This window comes from Podarcis cretensis, assembly GCF_951804945.1.
Source record: "Podarcis cretensis genome assembly, chromosome: 5".
Taxonomy (NCBI): Eukaryota; Metazoa; Chordata; class Lepidosauria; order Squamata; family Lacertidae; genus Podarcis; species Podarcis cretensis.
Genome location: NC_137174.1, coordinates 28,007,499 through 28,030,235, shown reverse-complemented (window position 1 = coordinate 28,030,235; position 22,737 = coordinate 28,007,499). Strand labels below are relative to the sequence as shown.

Genomic DNA, 22,737 nt, shown 5'->3' with positions numbered 1-22,737 from the left:
CGGGTCATGTGGCCAGCATGACTAAGCCGTTTCTGGCGAACCAGAGCAGCACACGGAAATGCCGTTTACCTTCCCGCCGGAGCGGTACCTATTTATCTACTTGCACTTTGACATGCTTTTGAACTGCTAGGTTGGCAGGAGCAGGGACCGCGCAACGGGAGCTTACCGTGTTGCGGGGATTCGAACCGCCAACCTTCTGATCGGCAAGTCCTAGGCTCTGTGGTTTAATCCACAGCGCCACCCGTGTCCCTTGGTAGATGAGACTACAAATGCTTAATTCCATCCCGCCTGCCCCCAAGCTATCACTAGAGTTATAGGAACTGAACCTTAGTACTGCAGCTTCCAAGATCTGAAAGAGGTGGTATTCAAGAAAAAGATGCACCCCTTACTTCCTTGGCAATACTTGGAGCTGTAATAACTGGCTAGGTAGTATAGTCTCTGTATTGTTTCTAGCCAGGCAGAAGTCCTTCACCTCAGCTTACTTAAAGATGCAAATGGCTTCCTCAAACTGCAACAGCGTCACCCCCTGCCTGCTCAAGGAACATATGGGGAACCCAAAGTCCACCAGGTATTACTGGACTACAATTCCCATCATCCCTGCTCACTGGTTATGCAGGTGGGACTCCACAGCTCCCTTTTATAAACTTAATTGCTTCCAATGCTTACTGCTTTGAAAGGAACTGTATCTCAATGAGAAAATATATCACCACAGGTTCCATGCCTGGCCTCTCTGATTAAAAGGAACTCAAATCATGGGATTGAGAGATTGCTGTTAAAGGAAGGTCTTGGAATTTTACTGCAAGTCAGAGGTGATTCCGGGCTAGATGGACCTGTGGTCTGACTCAATATTCATCAGCTTTATGTGTTCAAACGAACAAGTAAGATTCAAAACTGACCCAAAACTTTTTATTTTCAGTCAAGTTCTGGCAACTGCCGTTACTTCCATTCATGCATCAAGGATTCTTCTTTGTTGTATTTTGTTTAAAACGATGCCTACTAGTTTCATATACAGAACACGCACATTATTAAGCACCCTGATTATGTAAACAAATCAAAATTTCAATAGAACTAAAATTTGGTTCCTTAAAATAAAAAAGGAGTAGTAGTAAATTTAGCATCTCTCCTGATAAAGCATTTTTAAGTCAGGAGTGTGAAGTGTGGCACATAGATCCATACTGTGGAGGAACAGAAGCAACATCCAATCTATTGACCTGGTTTGCATAATTAAATTAATTGAATGCATGATAGAAACTTTTTTTTTTCACTGCCAAAATGGTCACACTCTGGCCCATACCACTTAGGTTTTGCATTATTTTATGGCATTAAAGAGACATGTTACATATCGCATACTCAAGACCCCTGCAGGATCAAGTTGCTTGAAAGTCTCCCCTCAGTCATTTGGCTTGAAGGTGGGGAGGAAGAGAGAGCTTAGCTTTTACCAACGATGGTAAACAGTCAGCCCTGTTTAACCGATCCAATAGCATGCATATTTTTCACAGTGACAAAGTCACTAAGATATTCTCCCTCAGTAGGGTTGTAGTTGGTGTTTTGTACCTGTGAATCACAACTGTACTGGTGGGTTTCCCTTTTTTGGATTTTGCTGAGCTACAGGTGAACATACATTGTGGTCTCTACTTAGCTGTTCATCAGTCCTTTCAGTATATCCTCCGAGAGCTCCAACAGAGGGAGCTCGGGGGATGGAATGTCCAGAGGCGGAAGGCTGGGTATCGGAATGTCCTTGGCCTTACCGGCATTCGTTGTAAATTTCTGCCAAGTTGAGGCTGACGCGGCAGCAGTTTCTGAATGCTGCTGCAGACCCCACAGCTCTGACTTTTCTACAAAGTCGGCATCAACATCTAGCTCCTTTTCTAGGGGGGATTTCAGGAGTCTGGCCCTCTCAGCTTTTAGCTGCTTGTTCTCTCGCTTCAATCTCTCGTTTTCAGCTAAGAGAAAGTCCACGTGCCGTTCTAGAACGGTGATTTTGGTGGCCTGCTCCTCAATTTTTGTCTTGTCGTCCTTGGGGGTTTTGCTTCCGACGCACACTTCCAGGGGCTCCTTTCTTTTCTGAAACAGGAACAGTAGTGTGTCGGGGTCCCTATCCAAGACACCGTGGATTGCCTGTGCATCCTTCTCTGGGGAGGGGCTGTACTTCAGGCTAGCGGGAGCTGCCATATTTTGGTCATCAAATTCCTCAGCTGACGGCTTCGACGAAGCACTATCCTTGTCCACAGCCTGCTGTGTCTTTAGCCTCTCTTCTCTTTTTGCTCTTTTCCATCGCTCTTGGATGAGTAGAATCTGTTTCAGGTGGCTCTCCCTTTGTAATTCCAATGATAACTGGGCCTGTGGAAAAGACAAAAACAAGGGATGAGTTTCTCACCACTAGAGCCACCCTTAATTAGCCTTGGATATAACAAGAGAAATAAGGTTGGTCGAATATCGTCCAATGGTGGTAAAGTGTTTTTAAAGCATTTACTTCATTAGAGAAACAGTATTAAACATCATTTATGGCACTACATAGATTCTGGTCCTGGAAGGCAGATGCACAGTGCAATCAACTCCAATGAAGCTATTATAGCTTGAAAGCAACTGTCAACTATTTTTACAAACATTTCCTAACATTTTAAACAGAATAATATTAGTACAGTGGTACCTCGGGTTAAGTACTTAATTCATTCTGGAGGTCCGTTCTTAAACTGAAACTGTTCTTAACCTGAAGCACCACTTTAGCTAATGGGGCCTCCTGCTGCCACTGCGCCGCCAAAGCACAATTTCTGTTCTCATCCTGAAGCAAAGTTATTAACCTGAAGCACTATTTCTGGGTTAGCAGAGTCTGTAACCTGAAGCATATATAACCTGAAGCGTATGTAACCTGAGGTACCACTGTAATTCCACAAATCATCTTCTAACGCCAACTATTTTCTAGAAGCCTGGCCAGTGAAGGATACAGAAGTGAAACAGCATCTGCATCCTCTTATCACACATCTCTCCCCAACCATTTCTTGCCTTTTCAGAATGTAAGCTTGGGGTGGGGTGGGGTGTCCTAGTCAACTTTATGGTTATAGAGATAATGACTCACTACTAGACTCGCTCACTGTAATTTGGAGTGTAATCTCACCTGATCCGATTGTGTCAGCTTCATGGCCTCCAAGAGATATGCTGAATAAACCACAAAATGAGAAATGTTTAGGTCACAGAGAAGTCACATTGAGTTTAGATACAATGATCGCTTCACAGACATTATCCAGATATATACACTGTGATCCCACTAAATGTGCCTATGACCTTAAATCTACTGCAATATTGACAAACACCCCCCTCACACACACCTTAAAGGGGTTGTGTCAAGGAGCAAGTGATTGGAGAAACACTTTCTTGCAAACAGACCTCTTAAACCTAACATGAACTGCAGTTTGGCAGCCAATGCCCAGTTTTGGCAGTCACTTAGCCACTATGTAAGAGGCTCCACTGCTCTAACGTGGGATATTCAAGAGAGATAATTGCATTATGTCCTTGAGTACTGATTTTCTACAACAACCTTGATCTTTATGTATTTTAGTTCCCCGTGCACATGTAGGCAATTAACTTTTCTTCCGTATAAGGCTTACACCAACTCCCAAGACAACAAACTTCTGCCCCAGCCAGGACAATCACGCCTGGCTTAAAACACATTTGCACTTGCTTTGGCGCTGAATAGATGATTGCTACTCAGGCGTACTTTGAGGACAGTGTTTTCACACAAGCCATACAATGCTCTTTTTGTTAAATATGCACCTGCTGCCTTTTTGTGACAAGAAATCGCTTCTTCGTACTTCCCCACTGTCAGCAAACGGTCAGCTTTCCTGCTCTGCTGATGAGCCTTCAAAAGAAAAACAAACTTTTTAATTATTGGAATTTGTTGCTATTATTTAAGCATCTCTAGTTACTTCAAACTTTTGCATGAAACAGACATGTAGATACACAAAAGGCAGGCAATGCAACAGAAACGTCAGCTGTCTCAGGTTCTCTGTAAGATAGCTTGGCACCTCAGTACAGAATTACCATAAAGCTGATTGCTTAGGTCAAGTTTGTCTCTGTGATAGCCTTAGGTATTTTCACAACTGCATGCATAACAACAGTGCTCATGTACACACACACACACACACACACACACACACACACACACACTGGATTGCAGTTCATGTATTTTTAAAAATGTTAGACAGTGAGCAAATGAAAATGGTGTGTCTGGCCTCATTTAGACATAGGGTGTGTGTATTGCATCTGAGTGCCACATGCAGTTTGAGCCCTGAAGTGAATTATTAGCTGCAGCTTCCTCTTCCTTCATCTGATTCTTCCTCTTTCACATTTCTAAGCTAAGAATTAATAATCGCCTAGAGGGTAATAAAAAGGCACTAAGGTTCAGTGTAAAGGGCTGCATACTGAGCAACTCTGAGGAATGCAGCTCTGACCAATAGCACACCAGCTATTTCTCCAGTAACAATCAAATAGTGCAGTTATAAGGGGAAAATACAGCCCATTTAAACATACATTTCTGCTTGAAAATTACAAATAATAATAATAATATGTATAGTCAGTCACAGGCATGATTTAATTACAAAACACTTCAGTGTTACTACAGCCTGACCCTTTCTTTTTCTGAGGAAAGAGAAGTGCAAGACAAGTGAATGTATTTGTTGATGAGTGAATGCTAAGACCCTTTGTGAGATGCACATTCTAATGTCATGGTAAGCTAGAGGAATCAATTTGAGTCTCAAGAAAGACAGGCTGCTATGGGAACAGAAAACATCAGCATGTAACTTTGTCAGAAGAGATACAGGAGATATTGAATTGAATTTATTATTTCGATCATAGAACAGTTCCAGCAACAGGAGATATTATTCTTAGGTAGGTTTTTTGTGGGTTGATTTTTATTTATTTTTTAGAGGCAGGCCCTGAATACAGTTTGTGCAGCTGTTCTGTCCCTCTCCTTGCCACATATGGTGTTAGGGAATTTTTGGCAGCAAACACAGGAATTGATGTTGGCAGATTCCAGCAGCAGAAAGTACCTGGCTCTCCTTCACACCCAAGCAGACATCCCAGTCAAAGCACACTGAGACAGCTGCTCTGCAACAGGTACGAGAAGAACTAAAAAAACAGAGTAGCAAGAACAGTAACTGACACTTTGCAAGAAAAAAATTGATGATTTCCTTTGAAATCATGCTGCCAAGGACTACAAAGTTTGATGATGCGGTGAGACAAGCTAGCAGATTTACAACAGGGATAAAATGAATATGAGATAATGGATGCTGTTTAGTAGCAGCATGCTTTTGCTGACAAAAAACACATAGATCTGGAAGAGATCATGGATGTCCTTTAGTTAATAGATTGCACCTAGACTGTGAATATACTGAGTTTATGTGAGATATGCATTTACTGTTCTTGGCCTATTCTTACATAATATATAAACAGAATAATTATTTTGGGTGGGATGCAACTAAGGTTTACTCAGAGTAGCCCACTGGCCTTGCTGGCTTGGGCTGATGGGATTTGGGAGCCAAACAACCTCTGGAAGGCCAAAGGTTCCCCCTGGCTTAGTCCTTGCTGCCTTGTTCCTAGGCTCACTGTTCCTCCTCAAGAGCATGGTGTTTCCAAAATAATCCAGACCCATCCAGGACAACCCCAAGACTCTCAGTGTTCCAAAGATTGCCTGAAATGTGCTAGGCTGCTCGTAGTCTAGCACGTCACATGCCAAGACTGCATTCTGCAAAGAAATAGTGTTACTGAACCACCTTGTACTCTCATGACATGCTGGAACCATTTACTCATGTAGAAGGATTTCCTATTCAACACCCCTACAAATGGCTGCAGAAATAAAGAACGTGAATAGTAGTTTTACCATGTCAAAAATATGAAATAGTGCCACATTTAGACTGCACATATGAGGGTTTACATGCCTGTAAAACCCCATGTCTTGGGATGGTCCAATCTATGCTGTGAACCACCCTGAGATCTGTGGATGAAGGGCAGTATACTACTACTACTACTACTACTAGTAGTAGTAGTAATAATAATAATAATAATACCAACCAAAAGAGGCTGGCTGGCTAAAAACTATGCCCTACCCACTGGCCCTCTAGCTGCTCAAGCAAACAGACAACTTTGCATTTGCCATTTTGGTCACCTGAGCTTCAGTTGAGCCACATATGCTTTGCGTTTGCCAAACTTGTTTTCTGTTTTGAAGGAACTTTGTTATTGCATGCCTCTTTCCATGAATCATGTGTTGCTGCCCTCATTGCGTCATCACATCCTGATTCTGTTTAGATAGCAAACTCTTCATGATTTGGACAATGGGTTGCACTTTAACCTGCCTCTTGACTTTGCCCTTAGATAGATGCCCTCTTTCTACATGATTCAAAAGTAACTTGTGGTCTTGTAGTTCTTTTGTGACTCTTTTGTGACTTATTCATACAAATTGTGGCTAAATATTTATGCTTCTTTAATCTCGCAAGCTTTTTAGATATGGTGCTAAAGCAAAGGAAAGAGAAATGCCACAACTTGTACTGATTACCATAGAACTGAATGGAGGGAAGCAATTCTATTGCTCCTTCATGTTATTACTACTTTTCCTTGACAAGCTACCCCCTATTTTAGTCCACATCTTCTTAAACCTAAAAAGAGACACTGAACTCTGCAGATTGCATATGGTTTTGCTGGTCTACAGCCAAAGTTGTAGTTGGACTGAAGCCCAAGTATTTTGTGAAGCTTCTGAAGCAAGCATACTTAAATCAGCACTAGATGGCAACTGGCTCCATCTATCACAGCAGGCTCGCATATAAAGCAAATGTGTTTTGCATTCCTGGCCATGCTGTCAAATTTGCTGACAGTTTAATAACCCTTCCAAGCCAGCAACATTTTGTTGTAAGCCCAATAAAACTACTCAGTACTAGTGGGCATCCAGATGTAATCTATTACTTCTAACAGTCGGTTCTATTTATTTCCTCTAGGCACTGAACCTGAGGGCTGCATTGCACACAACTATCATACTAATGTAGGAGAAACTTATATCTATGTACACTGTAATGTGTGAAGACTGTACTCATATATTTAACAATAGACACTCATCTATTTAAAATAGACAATACACACCAGCCAGCTTAAGCCCAGTGAATTGATCTGTGGATTCTGTAAGATTTGAATGGGGGACTTTTAGCTTATAGCCACTACCAGGGGTCTGCAACCTTTAAGACAAAAAGAGCCACTTGGACCCGTTTCCGAAGGAAAAAAAAAACTGGGAGCCGCAAAACTCGTCATTATAAAAATAACCTTTTTGTCACTTTTTTATTATTTCTTTGTTTGACCCCTCAGAATTACTCCTCCTCATAGAAATAAACGTTAAATTAACAAGTTACCTTTTTGTGTGTGTGTGTGTGTGTTCTTCACTCCCCTTCAAAACAGTGACCAGCGTACATGCCCCCTTTCAATGCAGTGACCAGCGTACATGCCCCTTACAATGTAGCAGGTGGGCGGGCGGGAAGGTGACTAACGTACGCACCACCCCCATGCGACGTCACAGCCAGTACAGCGCAAAGGTGTAAAAGAGCCACATGTGGCTCCGGAGCCGCGGGTTGCAGACCCCTGCACTATACTATACCAGTGCAGTAAGAATCACCCAGGACACGGGTGGCACTGTGGTTTAAACCACTATGCTGCTTGGACTTGTCGATCAGAAGGTCGACGGTTCAAGGCCCCGTGACGGGGTGAGCTCCCGTTGCTCATTCCCAGCTCCTGCCAACCTAGCAGTTTGAAAGCACATCAAAGTGCAAGTAAATAAATAGGTACTGCTCCGGCGGGAAGGTAAATGGAGTTTCCATGTGCTGCTCTGGTTTCGCCAGAAGTGGCTTAGTCATGCTGGCCACATGACCCGGAAAAACAGACTGTGGAAGCGGACAAACGCCGGCTCCCGCAGCCTGTAAAGCAAAATGAGCACCACAACCCCAGAGTCGTTCGTGACTGGACTTAACTGTCAGGGGTCCCTTTACCTTTACTTTTAATTGCATGTGGTACAGATTTTCTAAACACAGTACTATGACCTTTCAGCAATGCTGATCAAATACCAACCATGTAACAAAGGGAGAAGAGCTGCTTCACACCTAATTGTTTTTCATACAGAGATGTAGGAAAGGTATTAGGATACACTTCTGTAAAGACACCTGCAATACATTTTGCTGTGTGGTACATGAAGTAGAGTTCAGTTCAATGGATTAAAGCAAACTGTTCTCTCTAGTGTTTTCTATTTCTATTCAGTGTCCACCACACAAAAATATGGTTGATAAATAGTGGCAAAGGTGACCATCTCTTCACCTCTATAACGAGCAGGTAACAAATCTGATCTCTTTTGACAGGGCTGTTGCAAAGGTAACACAGGTGACTCAGCTTACGCTGGGGTTACTTTCCGGAGGTGGCGCCTAAAGCAAAATTGTGTATGGTCTAAACACAATGGGTTCAATGGCAGGTGGGAATTCTAAAGTTTTTTTCCCCAGTCCCCTTTCCATTATTTTTATTTGCTAAGCACATAAAGCTGAATGCGAACTAGTTAAATGCACATTAGTTGTGAGTTACGTGTATATGTGGAGCATTTTAAATGCTCAAAAGCATCTTTTAAGTATTTGTGTACACCTACATTCATCCACAGATGGTGCATCTTACCATGCACCAGGACCAAACCTGGCCTTCTGAAAGCACTGCCTCCTCGCAGTTGCCAACCAAAAAGCAACTGTGTCTGTGTCAAGGTTACCAGATGTCCCCGTTTCCTGGGGGCAGTCCCCGGATTTACAAATCAGTCCCCATACAAAATCCATTGAAGTTGAAAAGTGTCCCTGAATTCATTGAAAAAAATCTGGTGACCTTACCTATGGCGGCCAAACTCAATGGCAGGGAACTTCAGGAGGTGGAACGGTTGGGATTTTAGCCCATTGCAAATCCTTCTTAATGTAGTCCTCTAGTAAAATATGGTCCAACTGGATCAGCACTGCAAGGGTGCCTTTAACATAGCAGATGGTTCCCACAAGCCCTTGCCCATTATTTGCCCACAGCATCTAGTATTCAGTACTTCTGAATACATCTATTTAACTATGATGTCTAAATTGGCTACTGATTGCAAAAAGGCATGTACATGAAACCTGGATTTCCTACAAATCAACCTGCGGGAACCTGAGGCCCTCCAGATACCGTGGGACTCCAACTGCATTAACCCCTTACCACTGGACATGCTGGCTGGGGCTGAGAGGAGATACAATCTAACAACATATGGAGGGCCACAGGTTCCTCATCCCTTGTTTGGAAGAATAGAAGTTTCATACAAACTGATAAGAACAGAAGTTTCATACAAACACTGACCTGGAATAGCTCAGTCACAGAATCACAAAACTGTAGAGTTGGAAGGGACCCAAGGGTCATCCAGCCTGACACCCTGCAATGCAAGAATATCGACCCGTGCCCTCCCCCATCCATTTCAAAGCCATACTGGATCCTGGTTGGCTTTGCAAACGTGCTAGCAGTCTTATTGCTGCGCCGGTCGGTAGAGTACGGCAGTCTTAATCTCAGGGTCGTGGGTTCGAGTCTTACGTCAGGCAAACGATTCCTGCACTGCGGGGGGGGGGGGCTGGACAAGATGACCTGCATGGTCTCTTCCACCAATCCAATGAGCCTATGATGAGGAAGGCAGAAGTAGGCGAAGGCCCTCTTGGAAGTAATTCCCTACACTCAGTGGCTAATAGAACCACGTAACAGGAAGTCCTCAGCGTCTGTTCTCGCTTGTCCAGAGAGGGCCAGGAATGCGCCTCCTTCGAAGCTTTCCACCCCCCGCAATGGGGTGTGTGGGGTGTTGTAGTTATTGTTATTATTATTATTATTATCATTATTAGGTGTTGACATTATTATTATTATTATTATTATTATTATTATTATTATTATTATTATTATTATTATTAACAGCCTAACTTACAGGGTTGGTGGTTACTTTTACCACACGGCGACATCCATAAAGGGTCGGACACACTACCTTCTTCTCCCCCCCCCCCGCCCGGTTATCTATCCTTCGCCCGTCGGGCCCGCCAGAAGGAAGCGCGAATCCGACCGGCCACGTCAGCTCGCCAGCGCGGAGCCCACACTCAGCTCGGCGCCACTCACCAGGTTGAGCGGGCCCTCCATCACCTCCATGGGCGGCTGAGGGCACATGGGCGCTGAGGCGGCCTCTTCGCCGCTCCGGCCCGAGCGCCCTTAGCGCGGCCCCGACGGCAAGCAGCCCGCTTGTAAACACCGCGACGCCGAGGCGCTTCCGCCCCGCGCGCCCGCAGTTACGTCAGCGCGCACCACGCCAGCAGGCGAGGCGGAGGCGAGGCCGCTTCACCACGCCCGGTCTCGCGCGCGGCCGCCAGTTCACGTCCGGACGCCCCGCGAGATGACCGGCCGTCTCCTTGGTAACCGGCGTCCAACGGCAACGGGTTTCCCTCACAAAGGCGACTCGCCGGCCTTGAACCGCCGCCGGTCGGCTGCGGTAGCCGCTAAGGGCTGGGGCCGCTGACTCAGTGCTGCGACCTCCTGCCTCCGCTTTCCCCGCAGCGCCTCAAAACACCCCGGCGGTTTCCACAGGCCGAAGGTTAGGCACGAAGCGAAGTTCTCCGATTCCAGGCCGCTCGTCCGTTGAGCTCGGTGTCGCCGCTCTGACTGGCAGCCGCTGCCCCGAGCTGCCCGGGGTTGAGCCTGGTCGCTTCCTGTGGCTAATAAAAACAAAAAACCCGCAACACGCTAAAAACTCGAGAGAAGGAGAGCGCGCGCGCAGGCTGTACTTCTAGAGCGCCTTCCCCTCCCCAAGAAGCCTGGGAAATGTAGTTTGTTAAAAGGTGCTGGGAACTGTAGCTCCGTGGGGAGGAAACGACAGTTTCCATGACTCTTGGGTGAGCGGGAAGAGTGCTTTGAAGGCGCTTTATGTGCATCATTTACAGTAGCAGGTCATGTCAAGATGTGAACTGTGAAACCAATGCCACTGTAAATAAGTAAAAGTAAAGGGACCCCTGACCCAGTCATGACCGACTCTGGGGTTGCAGCACTCATCTCGCCTTATTGGCCAAGGGAGCCAGTGTACAGCTTCCGGGTCATGTGGCCAGCATGACTGAGCCGCCATTTACCCTCCCACCGGAGCGGTACCTATTTATCTACTTGCACTTTGACGTGCTTTCGAACTGCTAGGTTGGCAGGAGCTGGGACCGAGCAACGGGAGCTCACCCCGTCACGGGGATTCGAACCGCTGACCTTCTGATCGGCAAGTCCTTTAATTCCTGTGCTTCGGATGAGGTATGGATACCCAAGTGAGATTTTAGTGAAGCCAGAGCCGTGGGATGCTTCAATGAGATTTTAAAGATCTAGCAACATGCACAGTTGGGTGTGCAAATGTTACTTTCTGTGACTTCTAGGATAATGATGCTTTGAATTAAAGTTTGAGAATTCAGTGAGGTAACAATCATTTTGCTTTCTGTCACATCTTACTGGACTCCTGAGCTGCTCTTCTCCAAATGGGCAGAAAAGGTATGAGCTCTATGACAACATCTTTCAGACAGGTTCATCCAATACATAATGGCTATTTGCCCTAACCATTTTGAAACAGTACTCATATCTTTCTGTTATCCTCTACAGAGTACACATGGGAGAGGCAAGAAGAAGATATTATAAGTGTTTAGGAATTTCCAATTAAGCAATTTAGTACTTACATTACCATTGATATACTTGAACTTGTGTAGTTTGTAATCCTATCCTCTAGGTGTCTTCAGTGACCAGCATTCCTTAAAAGACAATATGACTGTATGAAATAATGACTACTGTAACTGCAAGCTATATTCCAATTGGTATGAAAAAGTTTTCATTTGGATCCCTTCCAATCCGGATTCAGGCCTCACCATGGGACTGAAACTGCCTTGGTTGCGCTGGTTGATGATCTCCGGCAGGCTAGGGACAAAGGTGAGAGCTGTTTCCTAGCTCTGCTGGATCTCTCAGCGGCCTTTGACACCATCGACCATAACATCCTTCTGGACCGTCTAGAGGGGCTGGGAGCTGGGAGCACTGTTATACTGTGGTTCTGCTCTTTTCTCCTGGGCCGTGTCCAGAAAGTGGTGTTGGGGGATGAGTGTTCAGACCCCTGGGCTCTCACTTGTGGGGTGCTTCAAGGTTCCATCCTCTCCCCCATGCTTTTTAATATCTATATGAAGCCGCTGGGAGAGATCATCGGGGGTTTGAGCTGGGTGTTCATCAGTATGCAGATGACACCCAGCTCTACCTCTCCTTTAAATCGGAACCAGTGAAGGCGGTGAAGGTCCTGTGAATGCCTGGAGGCGGTTGGAGGATGAATGGCGGCTAACAGATTGAGGTTGAATCCTGACAAGACAGAAATACTATTTTTGGGGGACAGGGGGTGGGGGATTCCATGGTCCTGAATAGGGTAACTATGCCCCTGAAGGACCAGGTGCCTGGTCCTGGGAGTCATTTTGGACTCACAGCTGTCCATGGAGGCACAGGTTAATTCTGTGTCCAGGGCAGCTGTCTACCAGCTCTACCTGGTACGCAGGCTAAGACCGTACCTGCCCACAAACTGTCTCGCCAGAGTGGTGCATTCTCTAGTTATCTCCCACTTGGACTACTGCAATGTGCTCTACGTGGGGCTACCTTTGAAGGTGACCCGGAAACTGCAATTAATCAGAATGCGGCAGCTAGACTGGTGACTGGGAGTGGCCACTGGGACCACATAACACCGGTCCTGAGAGATCTGTATTGGCTCCCAGTACGTTTCCGAGCACAATTCAAAGTGTTGGTACTGACCTTTAAAGCCCTAAACGGCCTCGGTCCTGTATACCTGAAGGAGCGTCTTCACCCCCATCGTTCAGCCTGGACACTGAGATCCAGCGATGAGAGCCTTCTGGCGGTTCCCTCACTGCGAGAAGTGAGGTTACAGGGAACCAGACAGAGGGCCTTCTCAGTAGTGGCGCCCGCCCACCCTTTGGTACACCCTCCCTTCAGATGTGAAGGAAATAAGCAGCTATCCTATCTTTAAAAGACATCTGAAGGCAGCCCTGTTTAGGGAAGTTTTTAATATTTGATGCTATACTGTTTTTAACACTTGATTGGGAGCCGCCCAGAGTGGCTGGGGAAACTCAGCCAGATGGGCGGGGTATAAATAAATTAATAATAATAATAATAATAATAATATTTTTATTAAGTACAAATTAGAAAACATACATATTCACAACAAAAGAAAATACATCTAACCAAGGAAAAAGAATTAGAGAACATTTTCTCTCTTTTCATATTTACAGTTATACCTCTATAAAATGTTGTTCACAATAAAGCAGTGAAATGAAAGATAAGATATCAGAAAAAAGAAAAAAAGAACAAAGAAAGAATAAAGAAGTAAAAGAAAAAGATCATAAGTGAAAATTTTTTAAAGTAGATAAGTACTCACAATACATAGCCGTTTCCCATCTATATTTATATTCAATTGTATTATTTCATCTTGTCCTTATCTACCTTAAATAAATTCATTTTTTTTAAAAAAACCTTCCACTGTTTACCTCGCGCGTTTTTAATAATCCATTCGTCAGAACCTCTGTTCTTCATATTTTCCCTTTGGATTTCCTTAATGTCTCACTTGGTATTTTTTATATTACGCACAAGATTATTCTAAACACAACCAGATTTTTGTAGTTGAGCACTGGTTTTGTAAATAATCATTTAAGAACTCCCATTGCTTCATAACCATAGTTTTGGATTTTCTCCTTATTATATCTGTCAATTTTGCTAATTCCAGGTACTCGCAAAGTTTCCCCAACCATTCTCTTTTTGTTGGGATGCTGTCTTCTTTCCAGTAGCTAGCAATCAAAATTTTTGCCGCTGTTGTCGCGTATAGAAATAAGTTAGTTTTATCTTTTGGGATATCTTTATCTAGAATTCCTAATAGATATGCCTCTGCCTTTTTTGTGTGTGATGTCCTTATCAATTTTTTTATTTAGTCATGGATCATGTCCCAAAAGGTTTTAATCTTTGGGCAAGTCCACCACATGTGGTATAACATACCTTTTGCTCTGTTACATTTCCAACATTTGTCGTTGTTCCTTTTATTTATTTTTGACAATCTGTCAGGGGTTAGGTACTATCTGTGGTGAATTTTTCTGAAATTCTCCCTTAATAAATCACACGCAGTAAAATTTATGTTTTCCTCCCAAAAAGTTTTCCATCTTTCCAGATCTATCCCATATCCCAAATCGTGCTCCCATTTTAACATGTTTTCCCCTTTCGTCTCTTGTTCTAAGGTGGTTTTCATAAATAATCTATACATTTTTGCAAGTATTTTTGATCGCTTTGCAATATTTCCTTTTCTAATTTTGAGGTTTTATTTTCAACCCTCCCCCCTTTTTATGTCTTTTTTCATATGCTGCTTTTAATTGATAATATTGTAACCAATTTATTCCAAATGTTTGTAATTGTTTGTAAGTTTTTAATTTAATATTTCCGTCTGCATCCTCTAATATTTCCCTATATGTTGGCCAAGTCTCTTTTACATTACTCTTTAATGTTGTAGTTGCTTCCATTGGCGAAACCCATTGGGGAGTTTTCTCAATAATTTTTCCTTTAGTTCTTTCCCAGACATCCAATAGAGCCTTTCTTACTATGTGATTTGTAAATTTTTTATGTTGATCTTTTTTGTCATAGAATAAATAGCCGTGCCAGCCGTATATTTTGTCCCAGCCCTCTAGTGTTAGGACTTCATTATCTTTTAATAATATCCATTTTTTTATCCAACACCAACATGCTGCCTCAAAATACTTTCTTAAATCTGGCACTGCGAATCCTCCACTTTCCTTTGGGCCCGCCATTACTTCTAATTTTATCCTTGCTTCACCCCCCTGCCATATAAAATTTGCAAGATCTCTTTGCCAGCTTATAAAATATTTAGTTCCTATTACAATTGGAATGGTTTGGAATAAAAATAGAATTTTGGGGAGTATCATCATTTTAATCATAGATATTCTTCCTCCTAATGATAGTTTTAGTTTTCCCCATTTATCCATACTTCCTTTAATTTCTTTCCATTTTTTGATATAATTATCCTTAAATAAATTTGTATTTTTATTTGTAATCCATATCCCTAAGTAGTTCACTTTATTTTCTATTTTTAGTCCTGTTGTTTCCTCTAATGCCTTTTTCCCTTTCTCACCTATATTTTTAGTTATCAATTTCGATTTATCTTTGTTCAATTTGAATCCTGCAACTTTGCCAAATTCTTTCATTCTTTTAATGCTTTTTTATACTTTGTTTTGGTGTTTCGGTTTTAATGATCACATCGTCTGCAAATGCTCTTACTTTGTAACACTGTGTACCAAGACATATGTCCTTTATTTCTTCGTCCTTTCTCAGAGCTATTAATAGGGTTTCTAATATTGTTATAAATAGGAGTGGGGATAAAGGACATCCCTGTCGTGTCCCTCTCTCGATGTCGAATTCTTCTGTAATTTCGTTGTTTAGGATTAATTTGGCTCTTTGTTTTTTGTAGATTGCTTGAGTTCCATTCATAAATCTTTTACCTAAATTTAAACTTTCACAGGTTTTGATCATAAATTTCCAAGAGACACTGTCAAATGCCTTTTCAGCATCTGCCAAAAGCATTGAAATTTCTTTACTTGGGTTCATTTTGGCATATTCTATTAAGTCTATAATTATTCTAGTGTTGTCCTTTATTTGTCTGGCTGGCAAAAATCCTGCCTGATCTTTTTTAATTACCCTTTTTAGCAGAGTTTTCATTCTATTTGCAAGAACTCCAGTAAATATTTTATAATCTATATTCAATAAAGATTTTGGCCTGTAGTTTTTTATGTCTCATTTATTATTATGCTTAAATGTTCTAAAACAATCCACAATCCTGCCTTAACTACACATAATGTTATATGGGTTACTTGGAATCACCACTCTGCTGTGATTCCAATGAAAAAATGACCTTTGGCTTTATTTTTTATTTTATTTTTAGTTGGGGGCTGAATAAATTTAGAGTGCATTATTTCCATGTCAGTTACTTATGTGAGTAGACATACAAATAATTGCACTCCATGTTTACCTTGTTTATAAAGCAAGTCCCCCTTGAATTCAATGAGACTTATGCCCAGGTAAATGGGGATTGAAGCCATATTATTTATCCATTATTCCTTACATAAAATTAATTAGCTTCTTAATCGTATCCTGAATTATTTCCCTGTAGCTTGTCCTTTCTCAGCACTTGAATTATAACCTGTCTTGAAATGATTCAACATTTGTGGTGAGCATGTACATTAAGTAAGTGTATATCATTTTAACGGTTTTCCAAAACCAGTATTCTTATAAAATTAACTTAATCACTTAAACATCTTTCTTTCTTTCTAATTCAGCATTAAACATATTAATTCATCACATTACATATTTAAGTCCTAAGCCTATCTGGTGTTTGCAAGCTTTTCCAATTAGTTTAACTTAACATATTTAACTAAATAGTCTTTAAATTTCGTCCATTCTTCCTGGTACTCCTCCTCCTTCTGGTCACGGACTCTTCCAGTCAGGTCAGCTGGCTCCGAAAAATCCATCATCTTCACCTGCCAGTCTTCCACTGTTGGTACTTCTTGTGTTTTCCAGTTCTTGGCTAATAAAATTCGAGCAGCAGTTGTGGCATACAAATAGTTTAACATCTTTCTTGGGCAATTCCAAACCTGTTATTCCAAGAAGAAAGGCTTCTGGTTTATTTATAAATGTATATTTCAACATTTTTTCCAATTCATTATAAATCTTTTCCCACAAGTCTTTCACCTTGGGGCAGGTCCACCACATATAATAGAAGGTACCTTCTTTTTCTTTACATTTCCAACATAGGTTGTCACTATTATGATAAATCTTTGCTAATTTCACAGGAGTCAGATACCATCTATACATCATTTTCATTAAGTTTTCCTTTAACACTGTACATGCAGTGAACCTGACCCCTTTCTTCCACAATCTTTCCCAATCCTCAAACATTATGTTATGTCCTACATCTCTTGCCCAATCTATCATCACTGATTTAACTTGTTCATCCTTTGTATGCCACTCCAACAATAAGTTATACATTTTAGACAAATTTTTAACTTTAGAATCCAGCAGCTTTGTCTCCAACTTAGATTTTTCAGAAGCAAAACCATTTTTCTTATCTAATTTGTATAATTCATTAATCTGGTGATAATATAGCCAATTTAACTTATCTTTAACTTGATCAAATGGTTTTAGTTTGTATCCTCCTTTATCCTTCAATAATAAATCTGAATATATCAACCATTTGATATCCATGTTTAACTTTTGCTGGGCCTTCGCCTCCATTGGTGAGAGCAATCTGGGCGTCTTCCTTTCTAAAAGATATTTATATTTTATCCATACATTGCACAAATATTTCCTAATTACATGATTTTTAAATGCATTATGGGCCTTTACTTTATCGTACCATAAATATGCATGCCATCCAAACACATTATCAAATCCCTCTAAATCTAAAACATCAGTATCTTTCAGTTGTACTTTGGTAGATTATTTTAGACGAGCTCAGGTTCAAATTTGGATGATGGACTCAAGGGCATCCTGATCAAATTTGCAGATGACACCAAACTGGGAGGGGTGGCTAACACCCCAGAGGACAGGATCACACTTCAAAACGACCTTGACAGATTAGAGAACTGGGCCAAAACAAACAAGATGAATTTTAACAGGGAGAAATGTAAAGTATTGCACTTGGGCAAAAAAAATGAGAGGCACAAATACAAGATGGGTGACACCTGGCTTGAGAGCAGTACATGTGAAAAGGATCTAGGAGTCTTGGTTAACCACAAACTTGACATGAGCCAACAGTGTGACGCGGCAGCTAAAAAAGCCAATGCAATTCTGGGCTGCATCAATAGGAGTATAGCATCTAGATCAAGGGAAGTAATAGTGCCACTGAATTCTGCTCTGGTCAGACCTCACCTGGAGTACTGTGTCCAGTTCTGGGCACCACAGTTCAAGAAGGACACTGACAAACTGGAACGTGTCCAGAGGAGGGCAACCAAAATGGTCAAAGGCCTGGAAGCGATGCCTTATGAGGAACGGCTAAGGGAGCTGGGCATGTTTAGCCTGGAGAAGAGGAGGTTAAGGGGTGATATGATAGCCATGTTCAAATATATAAAAGGATGTCACATAGAGGAGGGAGAAAGGTTGTTTTCTGCTGCTCCAGAGAAGCGGACACGGAGCAATGGCTCCAAACTACAAGAAAGAAGATTCCACCTAAACATTAGGAAGAACTTCCTGACAGTAAGAGCTGTTCGACCGTGGAATTTGCTGCCAAGGAGTGTGGTGGAGTCTCCTTCTTTGGAGGTCTTTAAGCAGAGGCTTGACAACCATATGTCAGGAGTGCTCTGATGGTGTTTCCTGCTTGGCAGGGGGTTGGACTCGATGGCCCTTGTGGTCTCTTCCAACTCTATGATTCTATGATTCTATGAAATTTACAGCATGTTAGCATCCCACATTAATAGTTAAAGGTGTGTTTCCATCAGCTGTCTTGCATCATTTCTAACACTGAAGGGGTGGTTCGATTTTCTACTCTCTCTCTTGTGTACAAAAGGAAAGGAAAAGAAAAGAAAAGAAGGAGTTAGATGGAGAGATACAAACATTGCAAACTATTCACATGCTTGGGTCTCTGGATGTTTGCTTTGAGGTACCAGGAAGTTTAATGTATCCTAGGGATTATAAAGAGGTTGTGCTTCCTTGTTATTAGCTCTTACACCAACAACATTTTGAAATAAACTGATGCCTCATCTTGCAAATACTTCAGTTTCCTCCTTTTTCTCATTCAACATAAAATAGATAATAGTAACACATCATACTCAAGTTTGAGTTTAGTAGAGAGGAAAACAGGCATGAGGGAACTTCGTTATGGCCCCTTGATTTTTTTTTATTTTTAGGAAATCAGCAGAGCTCTATTCATGTAAAACATGTGAAATACACAAACATTTGAGTTCAAATTCACTAGCTTGGAATTTATGACTTGACAATTTAAGATAATCAGTTAGCATATTTTATTTATTTATTCATTGATTTATTGATTGATTGATTGATTGGGTACATGTACTGCCTTTGTGCCAAGGCACCCAAGGTGGTTTGCAATTTTAAAATACTAAAACAAATATATGAAATAAAATTTATGGTTGACCCTGTGACAGGAGAGGGGAAAGTCCAACTGGGGTAGCCCCTGATGTTGTCTTCACTTGTCTGCCTTTTGCTCTTCTTTTCCCCCAAATTCAAATTTCATAGTGAACCATGGGTTTAGAGCCTTAGAACCTTATTTTTGCATCCAAAACTTCAGTTTCATGAATTTTTTGGTTGCTTGAAGATATGTGGGGGAAATTATTCTTGCAGATCTCCTGGTGAAAGCTTCAGCACTTCAAATCATGTATATATTGCAGCCCATATAACTTCCCTGCTTGAAGCTGCCCTACATTTCCTTGACAAGCTTAGAAGTGATCCCAGTTTTCTCTTTGTCTCTTCAGTATGCAGCTTGAAGCATACATTTGGGCTCTGCACAGTAAGTTTTTTTAACATGCTGACATATTTGGTTGCTCGATTTTTCCTAAGGTGCATTGACTCAGGTGTTCTTTGAAAAAGGGCTGCATTTCCCTTATACCGCTACATATTTTACTGCCTGAGATCTGACCCACTACTAATTAAGTAGCATCTTTTGATTATCCATAACCATGATGCACTTAGTAATACAGCTGCAGACTGATGAATTCTAGTTAAATTCCACGTAGGTTGGGTTGTTAGATACAATGGCAGTCAAATTGCTACTGTCAAGCAGCTTACATTTCTTACATTTCTTTCAGCTTTATTAGCTCCCTTCCGCTCTTCGCTGACTGAACTGCAGTTTTGAGATTGTTCTGGTATAAACAGATGACCTTGTTGCAAATCCAAAAGTGTATTGATTCATGGTTTGAAGTATCTGGGTTTGAAGCAGACAAAGCAGTCCATCTGAGAACAAATTACTATATTAAAAGGGGTAAATTTATTAGAAATAACACAGATGTTCTTTGGGCTTTTCCCTTTCCTTGAACTCATACAAAAAAATTCCAAACAGGTAGTCGTGAGACTTGAAGTTAAAAGGGAACCAGGCAGAGGACCTTCTCAGTAGTGTCACCCATCCTGTGGAATGTCCTGCTATCAGACGTCAAGGAGGTAAATAACTACAACTTTTAGAAGACATCTGAAGGCAGCCCTATGTAGGGAAATTTTTCATGTTTTATTATGCTTTTATATTTGTTGGAAGCTGCCCAGTGTTGTTGGGGCAACCCAGTCAGATGTGCTGGTTATTTATTTATTTATTTATTTATTTATTATTATTATTAGTCTGGTATAGGAAGAACATTTTAAAAATGAAGGTTTGTTATGGCATTAATGATTGTGGACTAGAGCGCACTTAATCAGATTTGAAGTGATTTTGAGAACTTGTATGTGAAGTTTTTGTAAAAGGTGAAAAATTTATACGATCTGAAGAGAAACCAGAGTATCACGTTTTTGGATAAGTAACACAACATTGGCTGTTTAGCTGACCATTCAGTTCAATTTGTTTCTGGGCAGGTTCAATGATGCCTCAAAGCAAGTGTGATCCCACACTTTCCAGTCACTTTCTTAATTGTAAAAATCCTTTTTGGGGAAATGGGCTAGTTATGCAAGGCCTCTCAATCAACAATAATTGCACAGCCTGCATTTGCTGATATGTGACTGAATCCCACCCCAAAATAGCAGCAGTCTAGAAGCACCCTCAGCATGGATTTTTCCTATGAGATGATTGCAGAAGTCACCCGGGGGGGGGTGGAGAGAAAGCAGTCATCTGAATGATGTTTTCATCCAGTTAAATGGTTTTTCTTCTGGTACACAGTGGTATTTGGGAAATTAAATATAAACCAGATGCCCATGTTTCATTTTGGGGTTGGGAAACTTTTTCAATCCAAGGGCTGCGCTTCCTTCTGGGGGGCCTCCCAGCAGCCACATGCCACTAGAGGGCAGGGCCAGAGGCTAAAGTGAGTGGAGCAATGACTAGAAATTTTACCTTTGTACAGTAGACTACTTTTTAAATGTGTGTACTCACACCTCCTGGCAAGCAAGGGTGGTTATCAGTGTTCAATTGAGCATTCTAGCCATTGAGACTCAAGGAGGCCAGCAAGGATAGTCCCAAGGACCAGATTGAGAAGCCTGGATGGCCCCTCACTCCTGATGCGTATCAAAATACAGATTCTTTCCATCAGTAGCTTGTGTTGTGTTGCTAAATTGCCATGCTTGGCTCTGAGTAAAATGAAAACATAGGGACACAGGTGCCACTGTGGTCTAAACCACTGAACCTCTTGGGCTTGCCGATCAGAATGTCAATGATTTGAATCCCCGCAACAGCAGTTCAGAAGCATGCCAGTGCAAGTAAATAAATAGGTACCGCTTCAGCGGGAAGGTAAACAGCGTTTCCGTGTGTTCTGGTTTCTATCACGGTGTTCTATTGCGCCAGAAGCGGTTTAGTCATGCTGTCCACATGACCCAGAAAGCTTGTCTGTAGACCAATGCCGGCTCCCTCAACCTGAAAGTATAATGACTGGACTTAACCGTCCAGAGGTCCTTTTACCTTTTACCTAGCCAGTCTCCAGACCTTAATCCCATCAAAAATCTGTGGAGGGAGCTGAAGGTTTGAGTAGCTACACATCAGCCTCGAAATCTTACTGACTTGGAGAGGATCTGCAAAGAGCAAGTGGGACAAAATACCTCCTGAGATGTGTGCAAACCTGGTGGCCACCTACAAGAAACGTCTGACCTCTGTAATTGCCAACAAGGGTTTTGCCACCAAGTACTAAGTTATCTTTTGCAAAGGGATCAAATACTTATTTCACTCATTATAATGCACATCAATCTCTGACTTTTGTCTTCTGGGGGCTTTCCTGTTGTTATTCTATCTCTCACAGCTACAATAAACCTACCATTAAAATTATGGATTGGTCATTTCTTCATCAGAGGGCAAACTGGCAAATTTAGCAGGGGATCAAATACTTTCCCCCCTCACTGTATAAAGATCTGGTTGACCCAGGAAGTTCCTTTTATGAGAATGTACTATACAGAATTGCAAGAGTTTAAGAAGTTCTGAGATTAGGAAATTCTGAGATTATCTTCACTTACCTGAGAGTAAGCTTTATTGAATTCAGTGCAATTTACTTCTTAGTAGACACACACAAGACTGCTGTGAAGTTCTCTTTTGTTATATGGCAAATAATAGAAATAGGGCTGTAATTTAACCAATATGCTAATTTTAGACTAGATAATTTTTAATTATTAGGGCTGCAAGCTAAAGGCAGACGTGCTACCCCCTCCCTCTGGCTATTTCTGTTTTGGTTTCCTTAAAAGAAAATGAAAAATAAAATGCTGAAAATGACCTATCCTAACAATGTATTAAAGCTTTTGTCTATTAAATTGCATGTTAATCTCACACTTTTTTCAATATCTCAAGAAGACACTTATATTAGATTTTGAGAAGATGCACAATTATTTAAATTCAATTGATCTATCAGTTCAAAGACAGGTGATTAATCAACAAGTTTTTTTTAATTTGTTGATAGCCTTTTTTTTAATTAAGGAAGTATTTGTTTGTTACTCTTCCAAAGAGTT

General features: G+C 41.7%; 1 protein-coding gene across 1 annotated transcript; it reads right to left on the bottom strand.

The window, feature by feature from the left end:
* Window positions 1-884: 884 nt before the first annotated feature.
* NRBF2 (nuclear receptor binding factor 2) lies at window positions 885-10,328 on the bottom strand. The gene is made up of 4 exons (XM_079978557.1): window positions 10,168-10,328; window positions 3,772-3,856; window positions 3,116-3,156; window positions 885-2,340 (listed from the first exon to the last, which is right to left on the bottom strand). The coding sequence occupies exons 1-4, from the start codon at window positions 10,213-10,215 to the stop codon at window positions 1,636-1,638; spliced, it is 879 nt and encodes a 292-aa protein (XP_079834683.1). The 5' UTR covers window positions 10,216-10,328; the 3' UTR covers window positions 885-1,635.
* Window positions 10,329-22,737: the final 12,409 nt, after the last annotated feature.

Excerpts from the sequence above, each read along its gene's own strand:
- NRBF2 (XM_079978557.1), bottom strand. The coding sequence starts at position 10,215 with ATGTGCCCTCAGCCGCCCATGGAGGTGATGGAGGGCCCGCTCAACCTG. Across the intron at positions 3,157-3,771 it reads TTGTCACAAAAAGGCAGCAG|CATATCTCTTGGAGGCCATG; the intron begins GTGCATATTTAA and ends TGGTTTATTCAG. Across the intron at positions 2,341-3,115 it reads AGCTGACACAATCGGATCAG|GCCCAGTTATCATTGGAATT; the intron begins GTGAGATTACAC and ends TCTTTTCCACAG.